At 39.9% G+C, this 26,923-nt stretch overlaps 2 protein-coding genes across 8 annotated transcripts in view; one reads left to right on the top strand and one right to left on the bottom strand.

Annotated features, from left to right (window-relative positions):
• Positions 1-2,214: 2,214 nt before the first annotated feature.
• LOC134538540 (ankyrin repeat domain-containing protein 27-like) lies at positions 2,215-17,852 on the bottom strand. Of its 5 annotated transcripts, none has more exons than XM_063379949.1 (8): positions 15,938-17,852; positions 15,591-15,784; positions 14,521-14,660; positions 13,478-13,570; positions 8,576-8,755; positions 6,041-6,250; positions 5,432-5,730; positions 2,215-2,627 (listed from the first exon to the last, which is right to left on the bottom strand). In XM_063379949.1, exons 2-8 carry the CDS (start codon positions 15,679-15,681, stop codon positions 2,312-2,314), a joined length of 1,329 nt encoding a protein of 442 aa, XP_063236019.1. In that variant the 5' UTR covers positions 15,682-15,784; positions 15,938-17,852; the 3' UTR covers positions 2,215-2,311. The 5 variants fall into 5 exon arrangements, with proteins under 5 accessions (XP_063236019.1, XP_063236021.1, XP_063236020.1 ...); XM_063379951.1 differs by having other exon boundaries at positions 16,029-17,852; XM_063379950.1 differs by having other exon boundaries at positions 16,142-17,852.
• The window catches only part of LOC134538541 (collagen and calcium-binding EGF domain-containing protein 1-like), a 43,494-nt gene continuing 32,682 nt past the window's right edge, over positions 16,112-26,923 (top strand). Inside the window, exons 1-2 of one of the 3 annotated variants that reach the window (XM_063379955.1) lie at positions 16,112-16,258; positions 19,408-19,474. In XM_063379955.1, coding sequence (XP_063236025.1) covers positions 19,446-19,474 — 29 coding nt within the window. In that variant the 5' untranslated portion in view covers positions 16,112-16,258; positions 19,408-19,445. Of the gene's footprint in view, positions 16,353-19,407; positions 19,475-26,923 lie in introns of all 3 variants that reach the window. The other 2 variants (XM_063379956.1, XM_063379957.1) reach the window with 2 other exon arrangements.

The raw sequence follows: 26,923 nt of genomic DNA, 5'->3' as shown, positions 1-26,923 counted from the left end.
TCACAAAACCTTGATGGAGTTTGTTTCAAGGTTTATGTAACTTGTTTACGGAGAAGACTAACAAGCTTGGACCATACGTCTTTTTCTCAAAAACTTAATTTCAAAAATAGAAAAGAAAAAAAAATTTGAGACACAAATTTATAACTACCCCCCCCCCCCCCCCCTTTTTTTTTTTTTTTTAAATAATATAATCACTATGAGGATCTCTGTCGTAAGCGAGTTAATGATACACATGACAATGGCACTGGTTCAAAACATGAAGTATGGTGATCATTGCTGTAAATGTAGGTTTGGCTGTAAGGATTTTAATATAAATGCTCCCATCAATTCTGCATTTCTTATACATCACTGCACTTTATTACTTAGCTCCAATGAAGAGCTTTATGAGAAACCAAGCACGTGACCAGGAAAGGCACACAGATGATGATTCTGTAGTCTGAAAATTAGTTTGTCATTTAAAACTGAAATTTTCTTCACCGGAAACCTTAACGCCACCATTTTTTTTTTTATGTGCATATAAATGTTGGAGATATTTTTGCAAGTAAAACGAAAAATAAATTGTTCCATTGAAGTGTAGTGAGGCAGGAGACCACCTCAGTCAACCTCACTTTCAGCGCCGAGACAATACACAAAATTAAGGGGGCTCTTATGATAGAGCCATACAGAGAGAATCTGGCTAATAATTAGTGTTACAACAATGACTGTAATAGACAGAAGGAATTTCAAAACAATTGTATATTTATTAATAAACTATTCAAACAAATAACAATTATATGAAGTGTATAATAAGTTTATAGGAAGCAACAAGGCGCTCGCAAATTCAACAAATAAATACAAATTAATTAAGCATGATAATTAACAATCAATAGTAAATATGTTTTGAAACTAGCACAAATAAAGGGGCAGTAGAGACAGTCAACTAGAATCAAGGAAACCGTGCCCAAAGTGCCTTATCAACCAATGCAGATAATACAAATGTTACATTAAAAGTACATTAAAAACAACTAGAAAATGTGCCTTTAAAAAAAATAACAAAAACTTACGTGCTGCCAGTCCGGGGCGCGGTGGTACGTCGATAAAAGAACTGTATGGTATGGCTATACCCCGCTATGATGTTGCCCACACACTGTCACAAGAGCGCGTGACCAATCAAACTATCTAGAGGCACGGAAATCCGTCTAACCTCACCAAAGCTAAGGCGACTCATAACTGGAATGTAATAGACAAACTTTAAAAGGTGGCTACTAACCAAACGAAGTTACGTACTAAACTGCACTTGGCCACAAACACTTCAAATCAATTCAAACATGATAAGACGTGTGACACCGATGAAAACTTTTGACAAGACCGTGTTCACCCACGGTCCTCGATGCACCACCACACGGCTGATGACCCCGGACAAAACAGGCCAGCCGAAGGCTCGACCAAAGCTTATATCTAACACACCAAACAGGGGGCGCCACCAGCGTGAACGTAAGCTTGGAGAGTGGAGGGGGCGCCTACGTCACGAAACGTCAGAAGCGAAGGAGGGGAGGAAGGGGTAGGGGAGGTAGAAGTGAAGGAACGGCAACGGGAGAAGTAGGCGCCTACTTACACCAAAACTGTTTTTACTCTGGTTTGCACGTTGGCGGTAGCGACCAGCATTCTGCCAGAACATTTACAATACCGTCAAACTCCCTGAAAATTAGTAATTTTCGTGCTTTACCACAACACCAACCCCATTCCCACAACGTCATGAGCGGCTCGTACGAAGTTTGTCTCGGCTGTCCTGAACGTTACACCAAACAGGGAAAATGTAATTTATTAATTACATTCACAGTAACACAGTACATTTGAAATGAGAAGTGGGAGGTCCAGTAGCCAACGTCTCGATCACCCCAAATAAAACTTGCACGAAAAAAAATGGCAAACTTTCCCGCCAAGCGCGGACACGAGGCAAGAACCAAGACACCCAACAATGAAAGAAAAACAAAAGAAATTGGCTTATCGTGGAAGCTGAGAGGTTGTATTCTGGGATTTGTTCAGCTTCGAAATGCTTCAATGAAAGCATTACTTCCACATGGAATTTGATGTGCAAAGTGGAAACACACTGCACAGACTGTCGCTATCCCCTCCACTGCTGCGTCTCAGCAGTCATGTGGACGCACAACAATAAGGTACAAACTGCAGGCAACAATGATTTATCATCTGAATTATAAATAAATGCAAGAGATGTAAAAAAAAAACACATTTTTATTTATGCACATTAGTATATTCCTAATAGTTAATTGGTGTAATATAAAATGCACAACTGACGGTAGTAAGCATGAAGCTACCTAGAAGCGACAGGAGGGCGCGAGAGCAGTGCCGCCACCCGGTGCTTGTGGTACTGGCGCGCGATGTCGCCCGCGGTCTGGCCGTTCCCGGACCGCAGCGCCAGGTCCGCGCCGGCCGACACCAGGCACCGCGCCACGTGCTCGTGGCCCATCATGGCGGCCAGGTGCAGCGCGCTCCAGCCCGGCCCGTCCACCGCGCCGGCGCAGGCTCCGTGGTCCAGCAGGCAGCTGGCCGTGCGCTCGTGCCCGCCCATGGCCGCGTACATGAGCGCCGTGCGCGAGTACACCGAGTCCCTCGCGTCCACCGGCGCCCTGCAAGCCACCAACATCTCACCACACTAGCTATTTCTTTGGGGCATTTCTATATTTTCGCGGATACTTTTCATGTTAATTTACCCAGGTCTTAATTCTTTCCTGGGGCCCACTTGCGCTTGCAGCGTCGACCGATAACGCACCCCTCCCCCCCCCTAGCACTCTCTGAGCGCAGCCTGAGCACTCACTCGCATGCGTGCCGTCACGTAGCGCACCTTACCGTCCCTCCGATAGCGCCAGCGCACGTCGGCATTCGCCACCGCCGTTCCTCGCGGCGAAGAGCACAGAATGCCTTGTGGCGCCACTTCCCCCCATCATGTGGTTCGAAGAACCCAGTTCTGGGATAAGACGAACTCACTCTCTCTTACCCCTTGCCCTCGCACCAAGACGAGCATCCGGCGTGATACCCCCTTCTTCCCCCCTCCGCTTGGGGATTGTCCCATGTCCACGCCAGCGCTCCATCACGCAACCAGTGTACCACCTAGGTCCCTGGTAGTTCTGGTTTCTGCCACCAGGGAGAGCCACCTGGGCCCAGGTCTCTTTGTTAGAGTTTGCCAAGCAGAGCCACAATACGGCTCATCATCTCCAGGTTCCCTTCCAGCGCTGTGCGTTAGCAGCTAACCCCCACCCCCCCTCACCAGCCCACTTGTCCTCGTGACATCTACCACGTAACTGCTAAGTGGAACCTATTTTCTTTTTTGCTTCTACACCCGGCTCTTTGCGGAATGTTGCGCCCTGCAGTGGATTGAACTTAAGGGGCCCGCCTACCTGGGCACACATACGGTGTGCAGAGCTTCAGGAAAAACAACGCGATTTCAAAACTACTCAAGATAACCGAGTGGGACCTATTTACGAATAGCATTTAAGAGTTCGCTGAGGCCCGAAAAGTACTTTTAATTTCGGATTAAGTTTTTAAACTGTATTTTTCGAAGCGTTAAAATGCCTAAAACGCGTGTTTTCAGAGTAATTTTTAGGCATAAAACAATCAGTACAGATTCTTGAAAGCACTTAAGGGGCTTGCATAACACCTTTATCTTCATTTCTCCGCCATATAATGTTACGGTCACCGCTCAAATTTCACAGTTATCCTGTGACGGCGAGACGAATGCGCGCCAGTTCAGAGCCTTGCGCTTAGAGGCGACACCGCGCTAGAAGCACGAGCAAGCGTCGCACTTATCATCCCGCCTCACTAACACACTTACACCCCTGACGAGGCGGGCCCCTTAACCCATGGATTCAACGGCTCCACCGGTTTTCTTGCTTTCAATGGTTTCCCCGCATTATTTCTTCTGTGCTGAGGGCATCTGTGGAGCTCCTATCTTAAGGGTAGCTCCGACTTTTATTTATATTGCAAAGCAATGAAAATTCTAGACTCATGACTAATTAAATGATTTCTTACATTAGGCACATAATGTACAAAGGACACCGTAAAACAGGGTGAGTAGGAACAGTGGGATGAACAGAAAAATGATATGTATGTTAAAAACATCAAAATTCATATTTTCAGGTGAGCTAACCACATCATGTGCACTCTAATTCATTGTATTTCTCTCGCCATGCCAACCAGACTGTCACAAGCCAGCATATTACATCCTGCCAACTTCTCTACCTGTTCTGCCTGGTATCTTCTCATCATCTCCCATTACAACTCCTGCTAGCAGACCAGCAGAATAAAATAGGTAAGAAAAGCACTGCCAACCACACAGCATGAAAATCCCCGCGCTAAGCTCCGAAGTAGCCGAACCTGCCCGAACAACCACGATCTCACCGCATCTCCTCTAGCGCGCAGCACACTACAACTTTGGACGATACCGCGCTTAGCGATAACCACAGGAACTACGACCATAATAACAACACATGCTCACAGATAGCGCACAGGCCCACAAGGACCCGATAACCAACCAGCAAAATAACAAACCAAGTGACGATAAAAGCATTGTCACAATATTAAGGTTTGGAAAGTTGAAATTCAGTTTGCAAATGGAGTAGGAACAGGCAGTGTGGAAAAAATTAATGTGGTAACGTAGGAGAACATTAATGAGATTTCACAAGCTGTGGATAACCAGAATTGTTAGAACGGTAGCAATTTTGTTGAAGGTAAGAAACCAAGTACTTTTCATAACTACGTGTAAACAAGATTGATGCAGTGATGCAGGCAGATCCAGAGGTGCAGGGGTGTGGTAGATGGTGAGTGTGACAGGGTGAGCTGTGCAGAGGCCACCGAGACAGCGTGTGGCACGGTCACTGATGTCAACACACATGTCCATCCACAAGTGGACTACACTCGTGAGGAACATCGACGACAGACTCACTGCTGGTGGCACGAGACCACGTCAAAGCATTTACAGAGTTCCCGTGTTCAAAACAAAAAAGAAATGTATTTGTAAATAGTGTTTGTAACCAGTGATTGGTGATTGCGTTAACTCAGGGCACATTGAAAAGGACTGAGCAAGTTGTGTTGTAAACAAAGATAAAATGTTTTGCATAGATGTATAGAGATTAAATAACAGGTGTTTTAAATTAAACTTTGAGATGATTTTGCAAAAAAAACTGTTAATGTATACTTTTTTACATTGGAAATTTATTGGTTTTATATGTTTAGGAAAACGTATAGTTTGAGGAAGATGTATGGACATTCAAGAAATGCCACAGAAAGGTAACCTAACTTTATTATAAACAAGGGAAAAGAAATATTGTTGTATTGTGTAATAGGTACAATTTTATTGAGACTTGACTAAGGCGAAGTGTTATATAAAAGTGGTTGGCAGTTAGACGAGGCGGACCAGCAGTAGAGCGTAGAGCACCTGTAGTCCAGCAGCAGCTGCACTAGGTCCGTGCGGCCGTGCCAGGCGGCGCGGTGCAGCATGGTGGTGCCGTCGTTGATCACGACCGTGTCAGGCGGGAAGCCGTGTCGCAGGAACTCCCGCACCAGGTCCACGTGCCCCTGGGAGGCGGCCTCCGCCAGGCAGTGTGTGTGCACGCGCACGGCACAGAGCTGCTGGTGGGCAGGGGAGTCCCGCGCCAGGCTGTGCTCCAGCAGCGGCAGTGCGCTCCTCCAGTCTCCTTCCTGGCAGCGGGCCACCAGCTCCAGCCTCGAGAACACCTGCACACTCTCACACACTCTCACACACTCTCACACAGGTCCGGCACCAGGCTGTCAGTATCACTGCTCGCCATAGGTGTCACGTGTCATCACGTCCTCCTCCGCCCACCCCTTGCCTAACAACCTCCCTCTGACATTACAATACTGCACAAACCCCGGGAACAGTAAGAGTGTGCTTAGCAACAAACATTTCTAGTATTAAAATTAGGTGTCTCATTTTCACAAGATATCTTACACATAATATATTCTATACAAATAGTAATTCAAAATGCTTATAAAAAATAAACTGAAGCAGGAATATTGAAATTACCTTCATTTCTGAGTTGTTCAGCTTTTCTAACAATTGCTTAACTTTTTCTGTCAGACCGTGTACTTCTTCACTCAAATTTGCAACTGTACATTCTAACTGTCCCACTTGCTTTTCAAACTCCTTGCATTTCAGATCCAATGTTTTGAGGTCTTCGCTCCTCTGTGCGAGTGTAGCAGCGCTGCTTTGTTTTTCTAGCTGCGAGATTCTGTCCTGCGACAAACATAACAAAGAGAAGTCATGCGAGTCGAGTTTACAAGTCAGAGTGATCACATTCCGCTAGTCTGTTCGCAACTAATGTATTTGCGGGCAGGTTACATAGTATAATTGGTGAAGTTTCTGAGACTTGCAAACATTATGGGAAAAAAAAGGTTTTGAATAAAACTTATCTAGTATATGGGTTTTTTGAAGTGAATTTTTTGCACACTCATTCTTTGCTATCTACTATTTTTATTCCTGCATAAGGTCTATGTGAAATACAGAGTGAAGTATTGATTTATAGTGAAATAATTGACAATAAGTTAAAAACTGCTTGAAATTTATTAATACAAAGAAATAGTAACTTATGAATAACGAAGGTAAAGAGAATTTTGCTCTTTACTCAAACAATTAATAAGAAATCACGCATCAGTATATAAGAGTGCAAATTATTCTTCAAAACTATTGTTTACTAACAGATATCTATAATAACTGAATAAACAATAGTTTAGAAGTAGTGAAGGATTTTCAGATAAGTATTTTAAAGGCTATACATTTTTCAATAAGCTCTTGAGATATAACAATTCAGATAAGCTTTAAGAAATAACAATAATTGAAGAATGAATGACTTGCACAAGCCTAGAACGCTCACCGGGGATGCACGAAGCCCAGCCGAGCTGTAGACGTAGTGTACCTAGCCAGCCGGACTATACGTGTTGTATACCTGGGGCGGCCGGACTATAAATGTTATATAACATGCCTGGCTGGGCTGTAGATGTTTACGCAGCTCTGTTAGGCTGTGGATGTCCTATACATAGCAAAGGCCAAGCTGCAGATGTATAAATTTAGCCTAATCTGACTGTAAATGTAATGTATCCGGCCTGACCAGGCTGTAGATATAATGTAATCAGCCTTGGCTAGGTTGTAGATGTAGTATACATGGCTTGTCTGGGCTGTAGATGTAGTATACCTGGCCCTGCCAGCTTGTAGATGTAATATACCTGGCCCACTACAGCGAGCAGTAGATGGCTTGCAGATGTAGTATACTTAGGCCCGAATTCAGAGTTGACCTTCGAAAACGCATCCAACTCTCATTCATCTGGCAGACTCTCCACCTCTCATACTTCAAAAACGCCTTTCGAATGACTGCCAGCTGAAAGCTTGTTCCCATCCACTTTCGGTGAAGATCTGGCAACATGGCACAAAAATTTTCTTAGATCAAGTACTTGGAGTGTGTGTGGAAAAGAGCCCTATTTCATTTTGATTGTCTTTTGTCTGCTCTCCCGCTGAAAATAATATTTTGTTTGGATTGAACACGAGGTTGAGAAATTTTCTGAAGATGGATACATTGCCTAAAATTATAGTGTTTTCTCCAGATGAAAAAGAGATTATTTTTGATCTCGTGAGAAAGCACAAAACCGTAATCGAAAACCAAACAAAAAAAAAAACAGATGCAGTTTCTTACAGAGAAAAAAAATTGTGTTTCGAACTCTTGATCCCGATAAAAATCAAACGGGTCTGCTAAATTTCTTATATACCTTCGCGGAACTGGATTTTCATTTTTAAGATCATCAAAAAATTCAAAAACCTCGTCAATGTGAATTGGAAATTCATCCAAATCTTGTGCCATCGCTACAAAACACGTGTCTGATGCACACTTTGCGGGCGAAACGATTTCTTTAAAAACGCATATTTAATTCCAAAACATATTTTACTTATCTGCCATATGACAAAAATGTTTTAAACAATGACAAACAAACATGAACATTTTTTATGTGGGAATTATATATTAAAACCATCAACTGCTCCGCCGATTTTCAACTGAACAGGCATTCGAATGAGCTTCAGACCACATTCACTTTCAAGTGGTTGGCTCTCCTTATCCAGCAGTCAACCAACCACTGAAAAACGTCTCTGACGAGCAGCTTCAATTGAAAAGCCTTTCGGTGTGTGGATGACCGTCGAAAGAGCTCTCTGAATTCGGCCCTTAGCCAAGCTAAGCTGTAGATGTATTATATATTGCCCAGCCAGCTTGGAGAATAACTTAGTCGGCAAAAATATATTGAAACCTTTAACCCGTACCAACTTAAAAAAATTATTGAAATAACTTTTAGAAACATAATCTAAAGATTACAGCATAATACATTTTTACAAACACAGAGAAGTGTACTAAGCAGTTATTCTTTCATTAATTTGCACATCACTGTTTTGCAATACAACCTATAAATATATTGTAATCTTACAAACTATAATATAAAATTTGATCTTATTTATAACGGCTTTGAATTTTTTCCACATGTCCATCCAAATAAACTCACTACAAACTACATATTATCCTACCTCTTGCAAAAGCAATGTAGTTTTCATTTTTGCACAAGTCTCTAATAAATTGGTTATTCTATTATCTTTTTCTGCCAAAAGACTATCTTTCATGTTGAGCTCTTTGGTTTTTTCACATAGCTCATCACTCTTATTGAGAATTTCTTGACGACACTTGGTTACTTCTTGCTGGATAAGCATCTGAAAAAATAGTTTAAGGCTTATTCATACACAGAGTTTCAAACATAACAGTCACACGCCAAACACCAAAGTGAATGCACTAAAACATTCCCCAACTGCAAGTGATAAGAGAAACCATAAAGAATAATTTGCTGTATAGTTAAGTTTATCTCAAAAACTGAAAGACAATTTTTCTAGTCTCAACTGATTGTTTAAGAGAACGATAAACAGAAAACTAGTCAAAATATAGAAAGTTTTAGAAACAGAAAAGACAATGGAACCTTTGAAGAACGTACGTAAGATTGGTAGACTCAAGAGGAAGTGCCAGAAAAAGCTACAATATTTTGAAAGAAAAAAAGATTGCTAGTTTTATGGAAGAAGATTCAAATAGTAGAGTATGTGCCGAATACAGATTACTTAACTAAGCATAAACAAAATTGAGTTATGCTAGACACTTTATTCAACTTGCACAAACTTTTTACGGAGGTCACAAACTAACATTTTGTATTTGATGTTTTTTAAACTCAACAATTTTGGGTAGTCCAGCCACATTGCGACAATCGTGACACTTGCGTGCGTGCAACATAAAGCAATATCAATTTAAGCTTGTTTTCACTATATAATGCAAAGATAATATCTGTTTCAAACCATGTGGGCTGTCTAAATTTAATCAGTTGCAACAGATATAACCAAAAAAATGTCTTTCAAGGAATTGTAATACTTGTAAGAACAAAAGGTCTCTATTACAACGAATTCAATTTTTTTGTTCCACTGTTATATCAAAAGTGACAATTTTTACGTCACAATATTGTTGACTGAAAACTAAAAAATCGCAGACAATAACAAAGTGTGTTAAAAGCCACTAAAGATAAACCCATGTGTATGTATGGAATGTAATTTTAAAAAAATGTTGAGTAATGAATTCAATATAGTGCAAAATATAGGGCTTTTTAAAACAAAAAAAGAAACCCTTATTGAGCACTAAGCAATTCTACAAGTTGACTTTAGCGAAAATTATCAAACAAAATATGCTGAAGAAGTGCAATCCTTTCATTTTGGACGGCCCAGTATGCACACAGTGGTCGTCCACACAAACGAAGTTAGAGAAGCTGAGCGCATGTTTCTGTACTTTATCCAAACATTTATCCAAACATTTGTCACACTCACATCCAGTGATTTGGGCCCATTTACAGCCAACACTTGACAGACTGCCGGCTACCATTGGTAATTTACATTTCTTAAGCGATGGGGGCCAGTTACCCAATACCAGGGTATGAAATAATCCTGATTTTTTTAAAAAAAATTAAAAAAAAAAAAATCAGATTTTTTGGATTAAAATCTGGTTTTTTTTGATTAAAATCGGTTTTTTTTGATTAAAATACAATTTTTTTATTAAAATATAAAAAATTGTAATCTGTGTAATATACAGTACATTTTCATGACTGTTTTCATGACTTGACTTTGCTCTACAGTACAATTAATAACAGATTAATTCATTTTGGAAAATTTTTAGTATAGTAACATAGTTAACATTAGTAAAAAAAAAAATGTCTTATAGAAAATAACTACATCATTGAAAATATATCATATTTAAATGTAACTTTGTCACTTCTGTCATCCCTTATAGTCTTTTAGTCCAATTGTTTTAAATAAAGTAATTTAAACCAAAACCACAATTTCCTTTCTTTCTTCTTCTCAGAATTGCACACATATGAGAGTATTCAAAGTAAAACTTCTTCATAAAATATTACTTATTTAAAATTTTAAACAAAAATACAAGTTTGGCAGTTTTTTCTGTACCCAGTCGATTACTTAATGTTGACTGAACCAAAACAGACATACCAAAGAACTGAAAATTTCCTTCCTAAAGTTCTAAAAATAGCATTTGATATTGTTGGAAGACAAACCTGTTACCAAGGAGATATGACACACACACACACACACACAACACAAACACATGAGGTGGAGGAGAGAAGAGAGATAATGAGGTGGCATTTAAAGGAACAGTCCACCCACATATATTTAACAAGTGTTTCAAAATAACTATAAATACATTGTAGAAGAAATTAATTACTATTCAATTTTTATTCTATCTTTGCAGCAGTCAATTTTTATGTAAGTAGGCATGATTCCTTGGTTTAAACAATACAGTATAGGAAATATTAACGTTCATATTATCATATTATAAATTGATTTTATTCACTGATTTAAAAAACAAATCACACGATTTAAATCATGATTAAAATCACGATTTAAATCATGCTGATTAAAATCAACATACCCTGCCCAATACCATAATAAAATTATGTTTAAAGTGTTGGCAACAATGTGAACACATCACGAGGCCGGCCATGACGGGGCGGGTGCTACTTGTACAAGGACTGCAGACAGACTAGTGGCTCGTGACACCGATACTTCGTTGTTGCAAGGCTTCTCCCAGGCACTTCAGAAAATTTTCCAGAACATCAAAGTATTGACCACTGATGATGCAGACGTTTCGAACAAACAAGCAAAACTGGGATCAGTAGAAAATATAAAACTATTTTCAGGCACACAAAAGGTTACCATGTTATTGGAAGAGTTTTTCTTCCCAACCGTTTGGTAATGAAAAGTTTAAGCTGTTTCTGATAACAGCAATAATTTTACATTGGGTACCTTAGCCTATTCAAAAATTAATCCTAAACCTCATCTTCATATTGAGGATGTATATGGATCCATATCTGATTCTGATGATGAACCACTGGCCTCACTATCGGAGAAAGAAATGGAGGAAATGGAGAAGACACAAGAATTTCCACAGGTCTCTGACCCATCATTTTGCAAAAAAGACGAGACAGCTAGAATGACCCAAAGCCCTCCTCATCTGGGAAAAAATTGTTGAGCAATGGCGATTCTGGTCGAAATTCTACAGAGAAACACACAATACATGTGCACAGGTGGCACAGGCGTTGAAGAAGAGGATGAAGTTCAAGTAATATTCTGTCAAATCTGTATAACACTGAAAAGAATTTCAAAATTGATGATGATAATGTTTCATTTATCACTTGGGATCAGATTAGAGATGAACTACAAGCACCAAATCTAAAAATGGAAGTACAGCGAGTGTTCTATGCATCCAATGAGAATATTAATGTCTATGAGTGGGGCTAATAAAAACAACATATTTACTTTTTAATTTTTCAGTTTGATTTTTGTTAGTTTCCTTTATAATTGTTTTTATGGTAAGAGATTACATTTTTTGTTTAATTTAATATTTGCAATGAATGGTAAGTTTAAAATTAAAATTTTATTTTATAAAGCAACGTTAAAATCCCTCCGCTATTAATAAAGTATCCAAAATTGTACTTATAGTCTCTCCCCTGAATTATCTTTTCTGGTCTCTTATAAAACAAAATAAAATAAATAAATTGACTGGCCACCTTGCAGATATGCACAATTTAGTTGTTTCAATAAAAATTTACATTAAAGGGTACTTGTTGCAGATCAGCAAATAACCTCCAACCCACGCATGGATAAACTATAAAAAGTACCCTCACAAAATACGTATCTTAAAAGTCCTAAGCTGAATTAGGAATGGCTACTAGAGGTGTGTTATTGTAGGTACAAGCAAAGTTAAATTTTATCTTTACGTTTCCTTAATTACTATCCTTTCAACTGTAAATAGGTACATTATAAATAGATACAAATAGTTTCTTTCACGAAATCCATAGTTGAATAATTCACATATAATACTGATAATACTGTATAATACTGATCCCTGTAACTGTAACATTCAATACTTGTATAAAATTATAAGCATAACATGAAACTACTACTACTACTACTACTACTACTATTACTACTACTACTACTACTACTATTATTATTATTATTATTATTATTATTATTATTATTAAGTCCCGCAATCGGACTCTCGCAAAGCAAAGCTAGCCAGTTGTGAAAGTCAAAAAGAGAAAGGGTCAAATAGATACAGCGCATCATGCCTCAAACGGCTTAAACTATTAACGTAGACCAGACAACAATATAGAATTGGCAAAGCAAGATACAGTTACAACCAAAAAAAAGAGAAAAGAATTGAAAAATTATTTAACCACAAAACCGTACGTATCACGAGACAACTTGACATGATTACCCTATTGCAGAATTCCAAAACGTAATTTCCAAGTGGCAAGCCGAAACAAATAATTTAGAACAAATTTCAAAAAGCTAGATAACGATCACCTAACGTTAAGAACAGGGCACAACCTGTTGGTGCCCAAGCACACAAACCCAAGTTCCGCGAAGAAGCTTACCATGTCGAGAGCTCGCCAGCACCGTACTCCTAACTGACTTAAAGAGTTACCAAAGGAACTACAAGCTGCTCAAATGCAAAGTGACCCAACACTGTCGGTAGCTACAGCTGAACAGGCCTCGAGACTCAGCGCCGAAAATCCTCGAATACCGCGCCCCAGAAGGGGAACCGCGCAAGCGCAGTAAACCTGAAGGGTGGGGGATCAATTACCAGATGGAAGGAGAAGGAATCGTGACGTATCTAAAGGGGAAAGGAGGGGGAATCGGTAGGAGGGGTGACGACCACGGCGCGCCGAATTCAAAGTACATGACGTAGTCATTACAATTTGGAAACACTATATGCATCAATGTTAATATGGTAAGTAAAGAATCTAGCCAAACTTCAAGCAACATTACTGTAAAATTCTAGTGAGCTAAACTTAAGTAAATACTGCCATTATTACTAAAACTTACTATGTCTGTGTCTGACAAGAATGTTGGCTGTGAAAGAAGTTTTGGAAGGATAGTATGTGGTGAATTTTCACTTAATTTTGAAGTCTTGGATAGCTGTAAAAAAAAGAGGGAAAAAAATTACAATATGAAAACACAGTATAGTATCTTAACAGCAACAATTAAATTAACAAACAAAATCTACATCTTTTAGAAAACCCCAACATTTTTAGAGAAATATAGTTAAATATCAATGGTAAGCTATAATTATCCAAAAACAAAAAATAAAAAATAAAGGTAAAGTAGGCTATATCCTGCTGTGTCTGATTATGGTCATGGTAACTAACCTTTATAAACTCAGTAGTTAAGTTCCCACGAAAACTAAAATTATAAATTCTGTGGCATTCTTAGTAACCATTGCAGTCTATAAAGTTAAAAATCATAATTATTGTGACACATCGTTTTTGTGCAAGTAGTCAGCTGTAGTGAAATCATAAAATGTAAGGAGTGTAAATTTCCTACACTTAATAACAATAACAGCACAAAATTTACTGAGGATTTGAGTATTGAACCTTGAAGTCTGACTGCAATGCCATGAGTGCTCTCTTTCTTGCCAACACTGTCACAATATCAGTCGTCATTTTTATCCTCCAGGTAAAAAATTGCAATGGAAGGGCAGTTGTGTGGTCGAATGAACTTGTGTTAATACCCAGGAAAAACAAAGAGGCATAACGCGATGTCACCAGTGTCGTTACAGCACACAGCGTCGATGACACCAGACAAGTACCACTGTGGCTCCGTCACGTCACTCACGCCGGACGTCAAACCACGCGTTGCTACGACACTTGTTTCTCATCCTGTTTTACAACACTTGCCGCAGGAACTGTTCATTTCAGAACCTTACACAGCCTTCCTTGCCTTCGTATCTGAGTACTTGGATCTTAAATTGGGGAACAAAAAAACTGTAACAACAAATTTCTAGGAAACACAATGTAAACACCATGTGGCTTAGCAGGCAATTGCAGACACTACCGACAAGCAAAAACATTAAACAATGAAGTACTTACCTCAACATACTGACACTTAGGTCCAGGATTTAATTCCACCCCTCCTTCTGCAAGCAGAGCAGCCAGCAAAAGATGGGTAAAGTCTGCCATCATGCTCACAAACTTTATCATGATGAGTGTAATGCTGTTGCTTATATGCTCTGAAAGAAAGGATATGCAAGTAAGTACATAAGAGACACACCCAATTTTATACCTTAATGTTGCTCTGTATGTTTGCAAACTACAGTACCCATTTAAAGTTCAGGAGCATGACCTTGCATAGATTCCCGAACTGCAATACCTACTTACCATTAGAGAGTTGTATCATATATTTATCACTTTGTATTAATAATGAATAGTCATTTAACTGGACTTTAAGTATAAATTACAATTTTAAATATTTTATTCTTTGAATTATATACATTAAAAAAAAATATTTTCAACAGTTCGAGTTTATTTTCCGATGGCAAAATTTATTGTTTCAAGGATGCTAAAGCAAGCTAGAATTAAAAGCTTTCTTATGTTAGTGATGATTCAGCAACAAAATATGTTTAATATAATACAACTTTAAACGTTGGGATAAAAGGACACTTGAGATTCAAAGAATTTTAATTTGGTAAAGCAAAATATACTAGAACTGACTGGATTCGAGTTAATTATGAGAATGTTGTGTTGTGGGACCTATACAAGAGACAGTAGGATTCTAGTAACCTTCAGAATAATTAAAACTTATTTTTCTCCAGAAACTAATACTGCGAAAACCATATCAAAAGTATTAAAAGTTCTTCACCCAAAATCCCCAATTTCCCACAAATATCCAAAGTAAAACTGGGATAATAATGTAAGCACCATGATGCTGGTATCATTATGGAGTCACATAGCATAGGTACAAGGATTGTTTTTAAACGCAATGATACATTATATATATATATTTTTTTTTTGTGTCATATTTATATATATGCTTGTGGGCACGCCACTGCCATTGCAAAAGCCTGTTGCCATGGATACAAAGAAAAACCAACAATGCAATGGTAAAATTACATCAAGAATAATTAAATTCTGCTTTAAGGGGTGATTTTCTCAAACCTCACCTAGACAGTAAAGCCTAGTCCACATACTTCGTCCTCGGACCAGTGCTGATTGGTGCACGTGACCCTCTGACGTCACGTCCCCGTGTCCCATGTCCCATGTCCCAAGATCATTCGCAATTTTTAACTTTTAGTCCGCGGAAGAGTCAGAGATTTGTTTGACTCGCGGGAGTTGAAAGAGTTGGGAGCAATTTGACCTGAAATAAAAAAAGAGTTGGTCGCGAAGAGAACGACTTGAGGTTAATGTTTGTTAACATTTTCTTTGTTTTACACTGTGGTTTTACATGCAGGTGTCTTGAAAACTATATGAAGATTCGTCTGACGTTAAAACTGCTTAGGCAATAATTCACCTAATATTGTGCCACGTATGATAAAAGCTCAATTATATTATGTTGTAATATTTATTTAACATATTGTCAAAATTAATGTACAAAATATAACCTGCAAACTTAAATTTCAAAACAATTGAAACAAAATAAACTATGCATATGTAAATCTAGCAGACGACTTTAAATGAAAACAACTCGATGTAGACAAAAGCAAATGCCTCGCACATGTACTGCACTCTGGTGTTACGACTGCTAAGCTTCACTTCGGACCTGCTTCGGACCAGCAGCATGTAGACAGCACAAATGTGTGCATTCATCCGCGGACCACTGTCCGAGGATGAGGTATGTGGACTAGCCTTAACCTTCATCGTGTTTCGAAGGTCAAAAGTGGAAAATCTTGTTTGTATGAGAAACTAACTGAAACTCTACTGTGTTTGTGAGTTTGTGTGTGTATGTATGTTTGTGTGTATGTATGTTTGTGTGTATGTCTGTATACATACATAAGTAGTTTGCAATGCGATACCATAACATTTTAATGATATCTAACCAAGATAATAGGTCTGACGAAATTACAACCCCTACATTCTCCTCACAGTACAAGCAAGGGAGTATGAGGGTTTTGAGCAGGGAACCTTCACATGCATGTTTTGCGGAAAATTCACGATATCCAACTTTTATCAATTTTACTTTTCCATGGCATCCAAGATGTCATACATTTCCTTTTTTTTTTACTACGTAATAAACATCAGTATCCAGTTTTGAACATATGAAATCTAGCTCTTTTCTTTCTTCCTGCATATGTCAATCATAATTATGCTTGTTTTCTTGAACCACGATTTATAAAGCCGTATTCAAAGAAATAGTTCCAATGGCAAATCCGATATACCTTACGTTTTAAAACAATATTGGCTAAAAACATTTTTAAAAAAATAATTCAAACTTACCGTAACTTTGATAAAATAAACGTAGAAAATATTGGTATTAGATACGTTCTCTTAAATTATAGTGACATAACCAAATCTTAACGCGATGGACCTAAAGCAACTTGTTGCATTTGTTTTTTTGTTTTTTTTACGTACGCACTTGGCACTTCAGACCATGGAGCTAATATACAGTAATACATCTGGAGAGGACAAGGGAAGGCCAGCAAAGGATGCGAGGTGAAGCCAGGTATCGGCGTTTGTTCCCTGCTTCCTACGCTGGAAGAAAACGAAAACGAGCCAAACTTGTCTCGCGCGGCCGAAAAATCTTCCAAACTAAACTCGCAACAGCTCCGAAACTATCAAAACAATAAAACTGAAACTTTTACTGGATTATCTGTAAACATTCTTCCCCACGCCGCTTTAATCTTTTTTTCGAAACATGAATACTTTCATTTTTAAAAATTAAATACCTATTTACTGCCAAATTTTTTTGTGAATACGCAGAGTAAATTTCAACATCGAGGGAAAATTTTTGTTTGCAACTATAGGTGGGGGACACCTGCGTATGAAATTAGGAAGAAGCTTCAAATTTTATTTATATACCACTCTTGACGCATTCAACCCCATACTTTTATTTTTACAGAGAGTTGAAGTGGGAATAATGTTTCAGTGGGTAACACTACCGACATATGTCTTCGTAACGCACTTCTTTTTGCTATTATACTTCTCAAATTTTATAATGTCATACACAACGTTTATAAAAAACGAATTCTTACTTACTTAATTTAATCTATTACAAATCTCTTGTAATATACGTGTATTAGTAGAAGTTAGAAGTCTTTTCAATATCATGTTCATGTTCCAGTCTACTTACTCAACCAACGTAACATGCAAACCTTAGCTAAACACTGGTAGAGAATTGTTTGTAATAACTGTAATGCTATGCATATACTGACAATGTAAGAAACTTTCAATTTTATTAATTGTTTGCATAAGAATTAAAAATTTAAAAAAATCATAGAATAGGCCTTTATAGACTGAAAACCTTTCACATAGTTTCAAGTAGCGTACATAAAAGTTTTTAAATATATATAATTACCAAATATTGTTGAATATATTTAACATTTTTATACATGTTACAACACACATATAATAACAAGCCTATATAGGATATAAAAAGACAGACGCCAAATTTTAGCATTTTGTATTTCTTTTCTCTGTGTGAATAAAATAACAGTTCTTAACGTAGTTGCTAATACATACTGTACTATATTTCTAAAAAAAAAAATACGAAAACCCCAGACATCGTCACCATAACAATGATAAATTTGCAAAATAATTAAGGCACGTCTTTTAATGCTACGAAGCACACTCTTAAGAGAAATGTTTTAAACTTATGTTGGGATGTAACTAATATCTTAAAAGCATTGTGAAACCGTTCCTTTGAGGGTAACCTTAATATACCGAACACCATATCATCCTTTAATCGAGTTCGATTTTCGCTTATTAAGACCCGTTTGTCTTCAAAATGCACTGTACACAATGCATGGTTCGGAGACGCAGTCCAATTTTTCCGCTTTGTCGCTTTTTCTCAGATCTGTCGTTGATCGTCACGTTTTGGAAATCTATGAAAACAGTAAAGAATTATACTTACAACTGAAACAACTTCCCTTTGTTAAATAGTTTTCTTAGGTTTTTCGAAAAGTTCGAAGATTAGTTACTTCTGTTTAAAACATTTGCCACTTTTTTCTGATGCTTCAAAAGTTTTGGGAATTAATTTAGTTAACAAATGAAAAAAAAAAAAATCATTAATACATGTGAAAAGCAACGCCATCCGGCTTGGAATTCCATCGATTTGTACAGCCATATGCGCTACAGGAAATCACCATTGTAGCCGCACACCAGCGACACTCAAACCTCAAGGGCAAGTGGGCTGGGGCTTTGTTTGCAGTAGAAATACGCTCTCTTCCTCTTTCTTTTCAACCCTTCTTCGCAACCGGCTGGCTTCGCTCTCGCCCTACACATGTCCACTCCAGATCTTCTTACATGCTCCTTGCTTCAGACTAGCGATGTTCGATATACATCGATGTATCAAAAACATCGATGTTTTCTATTTGATGCATCGAATCAATCAGGGATGCTAATTAAGGGGTTCCCCCCCCCCCCAAATTTAGGGGGAACCAAGATATAATGGTGTTTTGTTAGGGTGTACATTTATTTAGGGGGATTTTTTAGCGGATACATTATTTAATAATTTTTTTGAGGGCGTGAAATTAAAGTGTATATCTTGAATAAAGTGAAAAATTAACAGCAACACAAGTGGCGCTTGTGGCTGAATTTCGCACAACGAACAACAACAACTTGCTAGTCAAGAGAATTCCGTTTTTATTTTTAAGTTCAACATTTTCACATTGTAAGTTGTCTGGTTGATGTTGTGTCCGTTAGTTTGTTGTGTACTCGCAAGTTTTATTGGATTGCAAAGTAAGTCGTTCATGTTTTTCTGTGGTGCCAAGGAATAAAAAAAAAACAATAATAATAATTCATTATTCGTGTTCAAATCTTTTCCAGGATGCCAAAAAAAAAAATTATTAGCACAAATATACGAAATGTTGGGAGACCGATCCAGAACTTCAAGGTTAGTAAACAAATATTGTTTAAACCGAAATTAAACTCGTACATATATAAAATTGTAGATACTGAATGTTATTTTTCAAAATTATTATGCTGTGTTTGGGCAGAAATATAAAGAAATGTAAGGTTTCGATGGAAAATAATTTTAGCTCTCAAACAGGGTGTATAATGAAAACTTGAAGGGTTTTTAATCTAAATCTAGGGGGATTTGAAGCTGGTAATAGGGGGAACGTCCTGTAGGAGCTGGCATCACTGGAATCAATACGATGCATAGATTACTTTCGATGTTTAACAATGCATCGATTAATTTCTTTCGATGCGGTAGGATTAGTTTTAAACTAAAGAAAAACATTAATGGCGGAAAATTTATTGGATTTGTTAACGCTTGTGCCTTTTTGTGATAAATTAAAAGAAATGGTGACTATTCTATTAGTGTGAATTATGTAAATAAGTTGCTAACCAAACCTGAGTGCAGGTGAGTTTATTCAATATTGATTAAAGGTCCTATCAGACGATGGAAGTTTCCTTGGAAGGTCTTCCATGGCAGCTAGTAACTGGTATGGATGATTCTGTGAAAGAAATACCAGAGCACTGGCCGTATTTGAATATCTGTGGAAGATTTCTAAGAGCCCGTCTACAATAGTCCGAACCTGTGCGTGGTCCGTGTCCTTATCCAAATGTGAGTGACATCACATTGTCTCACCGAAAACTGCCCTGTCCACAATTGCGATGTCCGATGTCCGAATGTATTGATTTCTAAAGTTGTCACCATAGCGCATTAAATGTGCCAAACCAAATGTTTTTGTTTATTGTTTTCATGCTTTGTAGTTTGATATTGAACTTATGAAAGTTGTGGGAGTTCAATATTATATGTTTATTCAGATATTTAACAAAAACCAACAGCACGTTTTCAAACGGGAACCGGAAATTCAAATATCGTGAGTGTTCTGTTCTTTTTCTGTGTCCGAAGTACACAGGTTGGGACAAAAAGTTCAAATTGACGAATGTCTTCGGACCAGGTAGGTTCGGACCTTCGCCCACTTGACGCATGACGTCAGAGGGTCACGTGGACCAATCAGCGACGAGTGTCCTTCGGACACAGTTTAGGACATTGCTATTGTGGCCCGTTTTAATTATGATGTTTTAATTATTGTTTATGTGCTCAACCATTTTCCATCATTGCTTGGATGTAAATAAGGTTATTTAATGTGAATATTAATTTATCAACTGGCTGTACCATTGTTCATATAGGTAGAGAAATGATGTGACATAGGCCTATATTTAGATTCACAAATTATGCGATGTGTTGTAGGTTAGCTTAAAGTCCACAGAAAATAAAACTTTCTTTATATGATTTCAACATGAAAGTGTTTAGTAATTTAGTTGACTGCATTAAAATTAATATGCATGATATACTTAAAATTGTTGTGTGTTCGTTAAAATTGAAACTTTTTCATTTCTTGTAACTTTACTTTCTACATGAAAAGTGTGAAACAAAATTATTTCGACACACATTTTATATCGTGTTTTGTCATTTTACATATACAAGGTATTATGTCGTTTGGTGCCAATGATCGTTGGAGCCAAATACTGTTGGAGCCAATGACTGTTGGAGCCAATGGCTGTTGGAGACAATGACTGTTCGACCCAATTATATTTGGAGCCAATGACTGATGAAGGCATTAAGTTATATCCTATCGTAAAATTGGCGATCACATCCTACTGAGTTGAATGTTCGTGAAAATATACTTCCTTTTCGTTAAATGTATTTAGCCAAGCCTGTATTATCGGATACTTTTCGTTGATTGTGCTTCTGATTGTGCTTCCTTTTTCATTGTTTGAGCTTCCAATTGTGCTTCCTTTTTGTCGATTGAGCTTCCTCTAGGTCAAATGTGCTTCCGATTGTGCTTACTTTTCGTTGATTGTGCTTCCAATTGTGCTTCATTTTTGTTGATCGAGCTTCCTCTTTGTCAAATGTGCTTCCGATTATGCTTTCTTTTCGTTGATTGTGCTTCCTTTTGGTTGTTTTTGCTTCCTTTTCATTGATTGTGCTTCTAATTGAGCTTTATTTTAGTCAAATGTGTGTCCTGTGTGTGTATTGTGTGTGTGTTCATTGTGTATACTGTTTGTCCATTGCATGCCCATTGTGTGTACTGTGTGTCCATTGTGTGTGCATTGCATGTATTGTGTGTACATTACATGCCCATTTTGTGTACTGTATTTCCATTGCATGTCCAATGCGTGAATTGTGTGTACTGTGTGTTCAGTCTGTACACTATGTTTTTTTTTCTTTAGTTGAATATGTGTTTTCGTTAAATGTGCGTAGTAAAATATGTAGTTACTCTGAATATGGTGGACATGACATCATACTAGATGACGATATATGTACCTTGGCATTAGTGGTGAGAGGTCAGTCTGCCGGTGGTTTCCGTGGTGGAAAGATCCGTCGCCGTTTTTTATTTATTTGTTTGCCCTTGCCGTGATTAAACCAAGGATGTCAGTGTTTATTTTAAATTTTTTTTATAGTTTGAGAATTTTTTTTGTAAATATTAAATTTTTCCCCGATTTTCTAGCATAAATATTACAGATTTTCAAGATGGTCGCCGTGATATTATAATCCAATATGTCAAAGTGTTTTTGTTTAAATTTTTATTATTTTTTATATAATTTAAATTTTTCCCAAAATTCTCTGATAATAATTGCCGATTTTCAAAATGGTGGCTGTAAAGAAAATTTAAACAGTGTTATTTATTAATATATTATTAAAACTTGATTCATTTTTTTAAAAATTTTAATTTTTTTCCCTATTTTCTAGCATTAAAATTATAAATTTTCAAATTGTTGCCGTAACGAAAATGGCAACATTAAGAAGTGGGGTATTCAATTCCAAAGGAGTGTAAAGTTTTAAAAATAAAATTTTGGATTCAAGATGATCGATGGGATCATAGTCAAAGGTCAAGGTCAAAGTTCAAGATCAAATGTGAAGGTAAAGGTCATCCAAGATGGCCACAGTACGTCACAATCCAAGATGGCGGTCGGCACCACTGTCACCACAGCCAGAAGCATCACCACAGCCAGAAGCAAGGCGCCGGAAATAGTTTCCTATTCTACTAACATATAAATATTCTAATAACAACATTTTATCTAAAAATGTCAGACCCATATATGTTTATTTTTAACCGAACACTATAATATCAAAATTCATGCTCTTTACTTTGAAGATTATGGGCTTCCCGGAAAATGTATGGATTTATTTTTGGAAATTTTTATTATGTTGGCCATTGAAATGTGACGTCAATCGATCGACTACTTTTCAATTCTGCAAGCAAACGCAGGCTGCACTTTATTTATATGTACTTATATTACACGATCGTAGGTATAGTTAATTTGAGGGAATCACAAACTGACAATCTTAATTAAGAATTTATTATGGTTATATTGAAAAAAAACCTCAGTAATTTTTTGTGTTTGATAAGTGAATTTGACATGTATACCTAATTTCTAGATACCTGCCAAATTCGCGGATTCAATGACCTCCAGGATAGACTCTACTACACTCTACACACTCGGGCAAATGTCACCTGTTCATTGGCTGCTGACTTGTGAGTCGTCTCGACCGAGTGTCTGTGATTCGACACTTCTTTGAGCGAGGGTCTCTAATTGGCCCGCATTACTCCAGATTAACAGTGAAGGCTAAGGTATAATTATTTAAATTGTAGCATATCACGAAAATATCCGCGAAATTTGCAGGTCTCTACTAATTTCACACATCGAAACTGAAATGTCCAAGATTCCACATCGAGACCGAAAAGAGACCAATGCAGGGAGAGTGAAAACGTGAAAGACATCGACAACTCGCATAAGGTCTAACAGTTGGCGTCAGGCATGTGGCCTTGGAACATGTCCGAAAAGAGGCCAAAGGGGCTAACAGTTGGCATCAGGCATGTGGCCTTGGAACATGTCCGAAAAGAGGCCAAAGGGGCTAACAGTTGGCGTCAGGCATGTGGCCTTGGAACATGTCTGAGAAGAGGCCAAAGGGGCAAACAGTTGGCGTCAGGCATGTGGCCTTGGAACATGTCCGAAAAGAAGCCAAAGGGGCTAATAGTTAGGGTCAGACATGTGACCTTGGAACATGTCCGAGAAGAGGCCAAAGGGACTAACAGGTGGCGTCAGGCATGTGGCCTTGGAACATGTCCGAGAAGAGGCCAAAGGGGCTAACAGTTGGCGTCAGGCATGTGGCCTTGGAACATGTCCGAAAAGAGGCCAAAGGGGCTAACAGTTGGCATCAGGCATGTGGCCTTGGAACATGTCCGAAAAGAGGGCAAAGGGGCTAACAGTTGGCGTCAGGCATGTGGCCTTGGAACATGTCTGAGAAGAGGCCAAAGGGGCAAACAGTTGGCGTCAGGCATGTGGCCTTGGAACATGTCCGAAAAGAGGCCAAAGGGGCTAATAGTTGGGGTCAGGCATGTGACCTTGGAACATGTCCAAGAAGAGGCCAAAGGGGCTAACAGTTGGCGTCAGGCATGTGGCCTTGGAACATGTCCGAAAAGAGGCCAAAGGGACTAACAGGTGGCGTCAGGCATGTGGCCTTGGAACATGTCCGAAAAGAGGCCAAACGGGCTAACAGTTGGCGTCAGGCATGTGGCCTTGGAACATGTCTGAGAAGAGGCCAAAGGGGCTAACAGTTGTAGTCAGGCATGTGGCCTTGGAACAAGTCCGAAAAGAGGCCAAAGGGGCTAACAGTTGGCGTCAGGCATGTGGCCTTGGAACATGTCCGAGAAGAGGCCAAAGGGGCTAACAGTTGGCGTCAGGCATGTGGCCTTGGAACATGTCCGAAAAGAGGCCAAAGGGGCTAAGCGTTGGCGTCAGGTATGTGGCCTTGGAACATGTCCGAAAAGAGGCCAAAGGGGCTAACAGTTGGCGTCAGGCATGTGGCCTTGGAACATGTACGAAAAGAGGCCAAAGGGGCTAACAGTTGGCGTCAGGCATGTGGCCTTGGAACATGTCCGAAAAGAGGCCAAAGGGGCTAACAGTTGGCGTCAGGCATGTGGCCTTGGAACATGTCCGAAAAGAGGCCAAAGGGGCTTACAGTTGGTGTCAGGCATGTGGCCTTGGAACATGTCCGAGAAGAGGCCAAAGGGGCTAACAGTTGGCGTCAGGCATGTGGCCTTGGAACATGTCCGAGAAGAGGCCAAAGGGGCTAACAGTTGGCGTCAGGCATGTGGCCTTGGAACATGTCTGAGAAGAGGCCAAAGGGGCTAACAGTTGGCGTCAGGCATGTGGCCTTGAAACATGTCCGAAAAGAGGCCAAAGGGGCTAACAGTTGGCGTCAGGCATGTGGCCTTGGAACATGTCCGAAAAGAGGCCAAAGGGGCTAACAGTTGGCATCAGGCATGTGGCCTTGGAACATGTCCGAAAAGAGGGCAAAGGGGCTAACAGTTGGCGTCAGGCATGTGGCCTTGGAACATGTCCGAGAAGAGGCCAAAGGGGCAAACAGTTGGCGTCAGGCATGTGGCCTTGGAACATGTCCGAAAAGAGGCCAAAGGGGCTAACAGTTGTAGTCAGGCATGTGGCCTTGGAACATGTTCGAGAAGAGGCCAAAGGGGCTAACAGTTGGCGTCAGGCATGTGGCCTTGGAACATGTCCGAAAAGAGGCCAAAGGGGCTAACAGTTGGCGTCAGGCATGTGGCCTTGGAACATGTCCGAAAAGAGGCCAAAGGGGCTAACAGTTGGCGTCAGGCATGTGGCCTTGGAACATGTCCGAAAAGAGGCCAAAGGGGCTAACAGTTGGCGTCAGGCATGTGGCCTTGGAACATGTCCGAGAAGAGGCCAAAGGGGCTAACAGTTGGCATCAGGCATGTGGCCTTGGAACATGTCCGAGAAGAGGCCAAAGGGGCTAACAGTTGGCGTCAGGCATGTGGCCTTGAAACATGTCCGAAAAGAGGCCAAAGGGGCTAACAGTTGGCGTCAGGCATGTGGCCTTGGAACATGTCCGAAAAGAGGCCAAAGGGGCTAACAGTTGGCGTCAGGCATGTGGCCTTGGAACATGTCCGAAAAGAGGCCAAAGGGGCTTACAGTTGGTGTCAGGCACGTGGCCTTGGAACATGTCCGAGAAGAGGCCAAAGGGGCTAACAGTTGGCGTCAGGCACGTGGCCTTGGAACATGTCGGAGAAGAGGCCAAAGGGGCTAACAGTTGGCGTCAGGCATGTGGCCTTGGAACATGTCTGAGAAGAGGCCAAAGGGGCTAACAGTTGGCGTCAGGCATGTGGCCTTGGAACATGTCTGAGAAGAGGCCAAAGGGGCTAACAGTTGGTGTCAGGCATGTCGCCTTGGAACATGTCCGAGAAGAGGCCAAAGGGGCAAACAGTTGGCGTCAGGCATGTGGCCTTGGAACATGTCCGAAAAGAGGTCAAAGGGGCTAACAGTTGGCGTCAGGCATGTGGCCTTGGAACATGTCCGAAAAGAGGCCAAAGGGGCTAACATTTGGCGTCAGGCATGTGGCCTTGGAACATGTCCGAGAAGAGGCCAAAGGGGCTAACAGTTGGCGTCAGGCATGTGGCCTTGGAACATGTCCGAAAAGAGGCCAAAGGGGCTAACAGTTGGCGTCAGGCATGTTGCCTTGGAACATGTCCAAAAAGAGGCCAAAGGGGCTAACAGTTGGCGTCAGGCATGTGGCCTTGGAACATGTCCGAAAAGAGGCCAAAGGGGCTAACAGTTGGCGTCAGGCATGTGGCCTTGGAACATGACCGAAAAGAGGCCGAAGGGGCTAACAGTTGGCGTCAGGCATGTTGCCTTGGAACATGTCCAAAAAGAGGCCAAAGGGGCTAATAGTTGGGGTCAGGCATGTGGCCTTGGAACATGTCTGAGAAGAGGCCAAAGGGGCTAACAGTTGGCGTCAGGCATGTGGCCTTAAAACATGTCCGAAAAGAGGCCAAAGGAGCTAACAGTTGGCGTCAGGCATGTGGCCTTGGAACTTGTCCGAAAAGAGGCCAAAGGGGCTAACAGTTGGCGTCAGGCATGTGGCCTTGGAACATGTCCGAGAAGAGGCCAAAGGGGCTAAAAGTTGGCGTCAGGCATGTGGCCTTGGAACATGTCCGAGAAGAGGCCAAAGGGGCTAACAGTTAGCGTCAGGCATGTGGCCTTGGAACATGTCCGAAAAGGGGCTAACAGTTGGCGTCAGGCATGTGGCCTTGGAACATGTCCGAAAAGAGGCCAAAGGGGCTAACAGTTGGTGTCAGGCATGTGGCCTTGGAACATGTCCGAAAAGAGGCCAAAGGGGCTAACAGTTGGCGTCAGGCATGTTGCCTTGGAACATGTCCGAAAAGAGGCCAAAGGGGCTAACAGTTGGCGTCAAGCATGTGGCCTTGGAACATGTCCGAAAAGAGGCCAAAGGGGCTAACAGTTTGTGTCAGGCATGTGGCCTTGGAACATGTCCGAAAAGAGGCCAAAGGGG

This window comes from Bacillus rossius, chromosome 13 (assembly GCF_032445375.1).
Source record: "Bacillus rossius redtenbacheri isolate Brsri chromosome 13, Brsri_v3, whole genome shotgun sequence".
Classification (NCBI taxonomy): domain Eukaryota; kingdom Metazoa; phylum Arthropoda; class Insecta; order Phasmatodea; family Bacillidae; genus Bacillus; species Bacillus rossius.
This window is presented reverse-complemented; position numbering and strand designations above follow the sequence as displayed.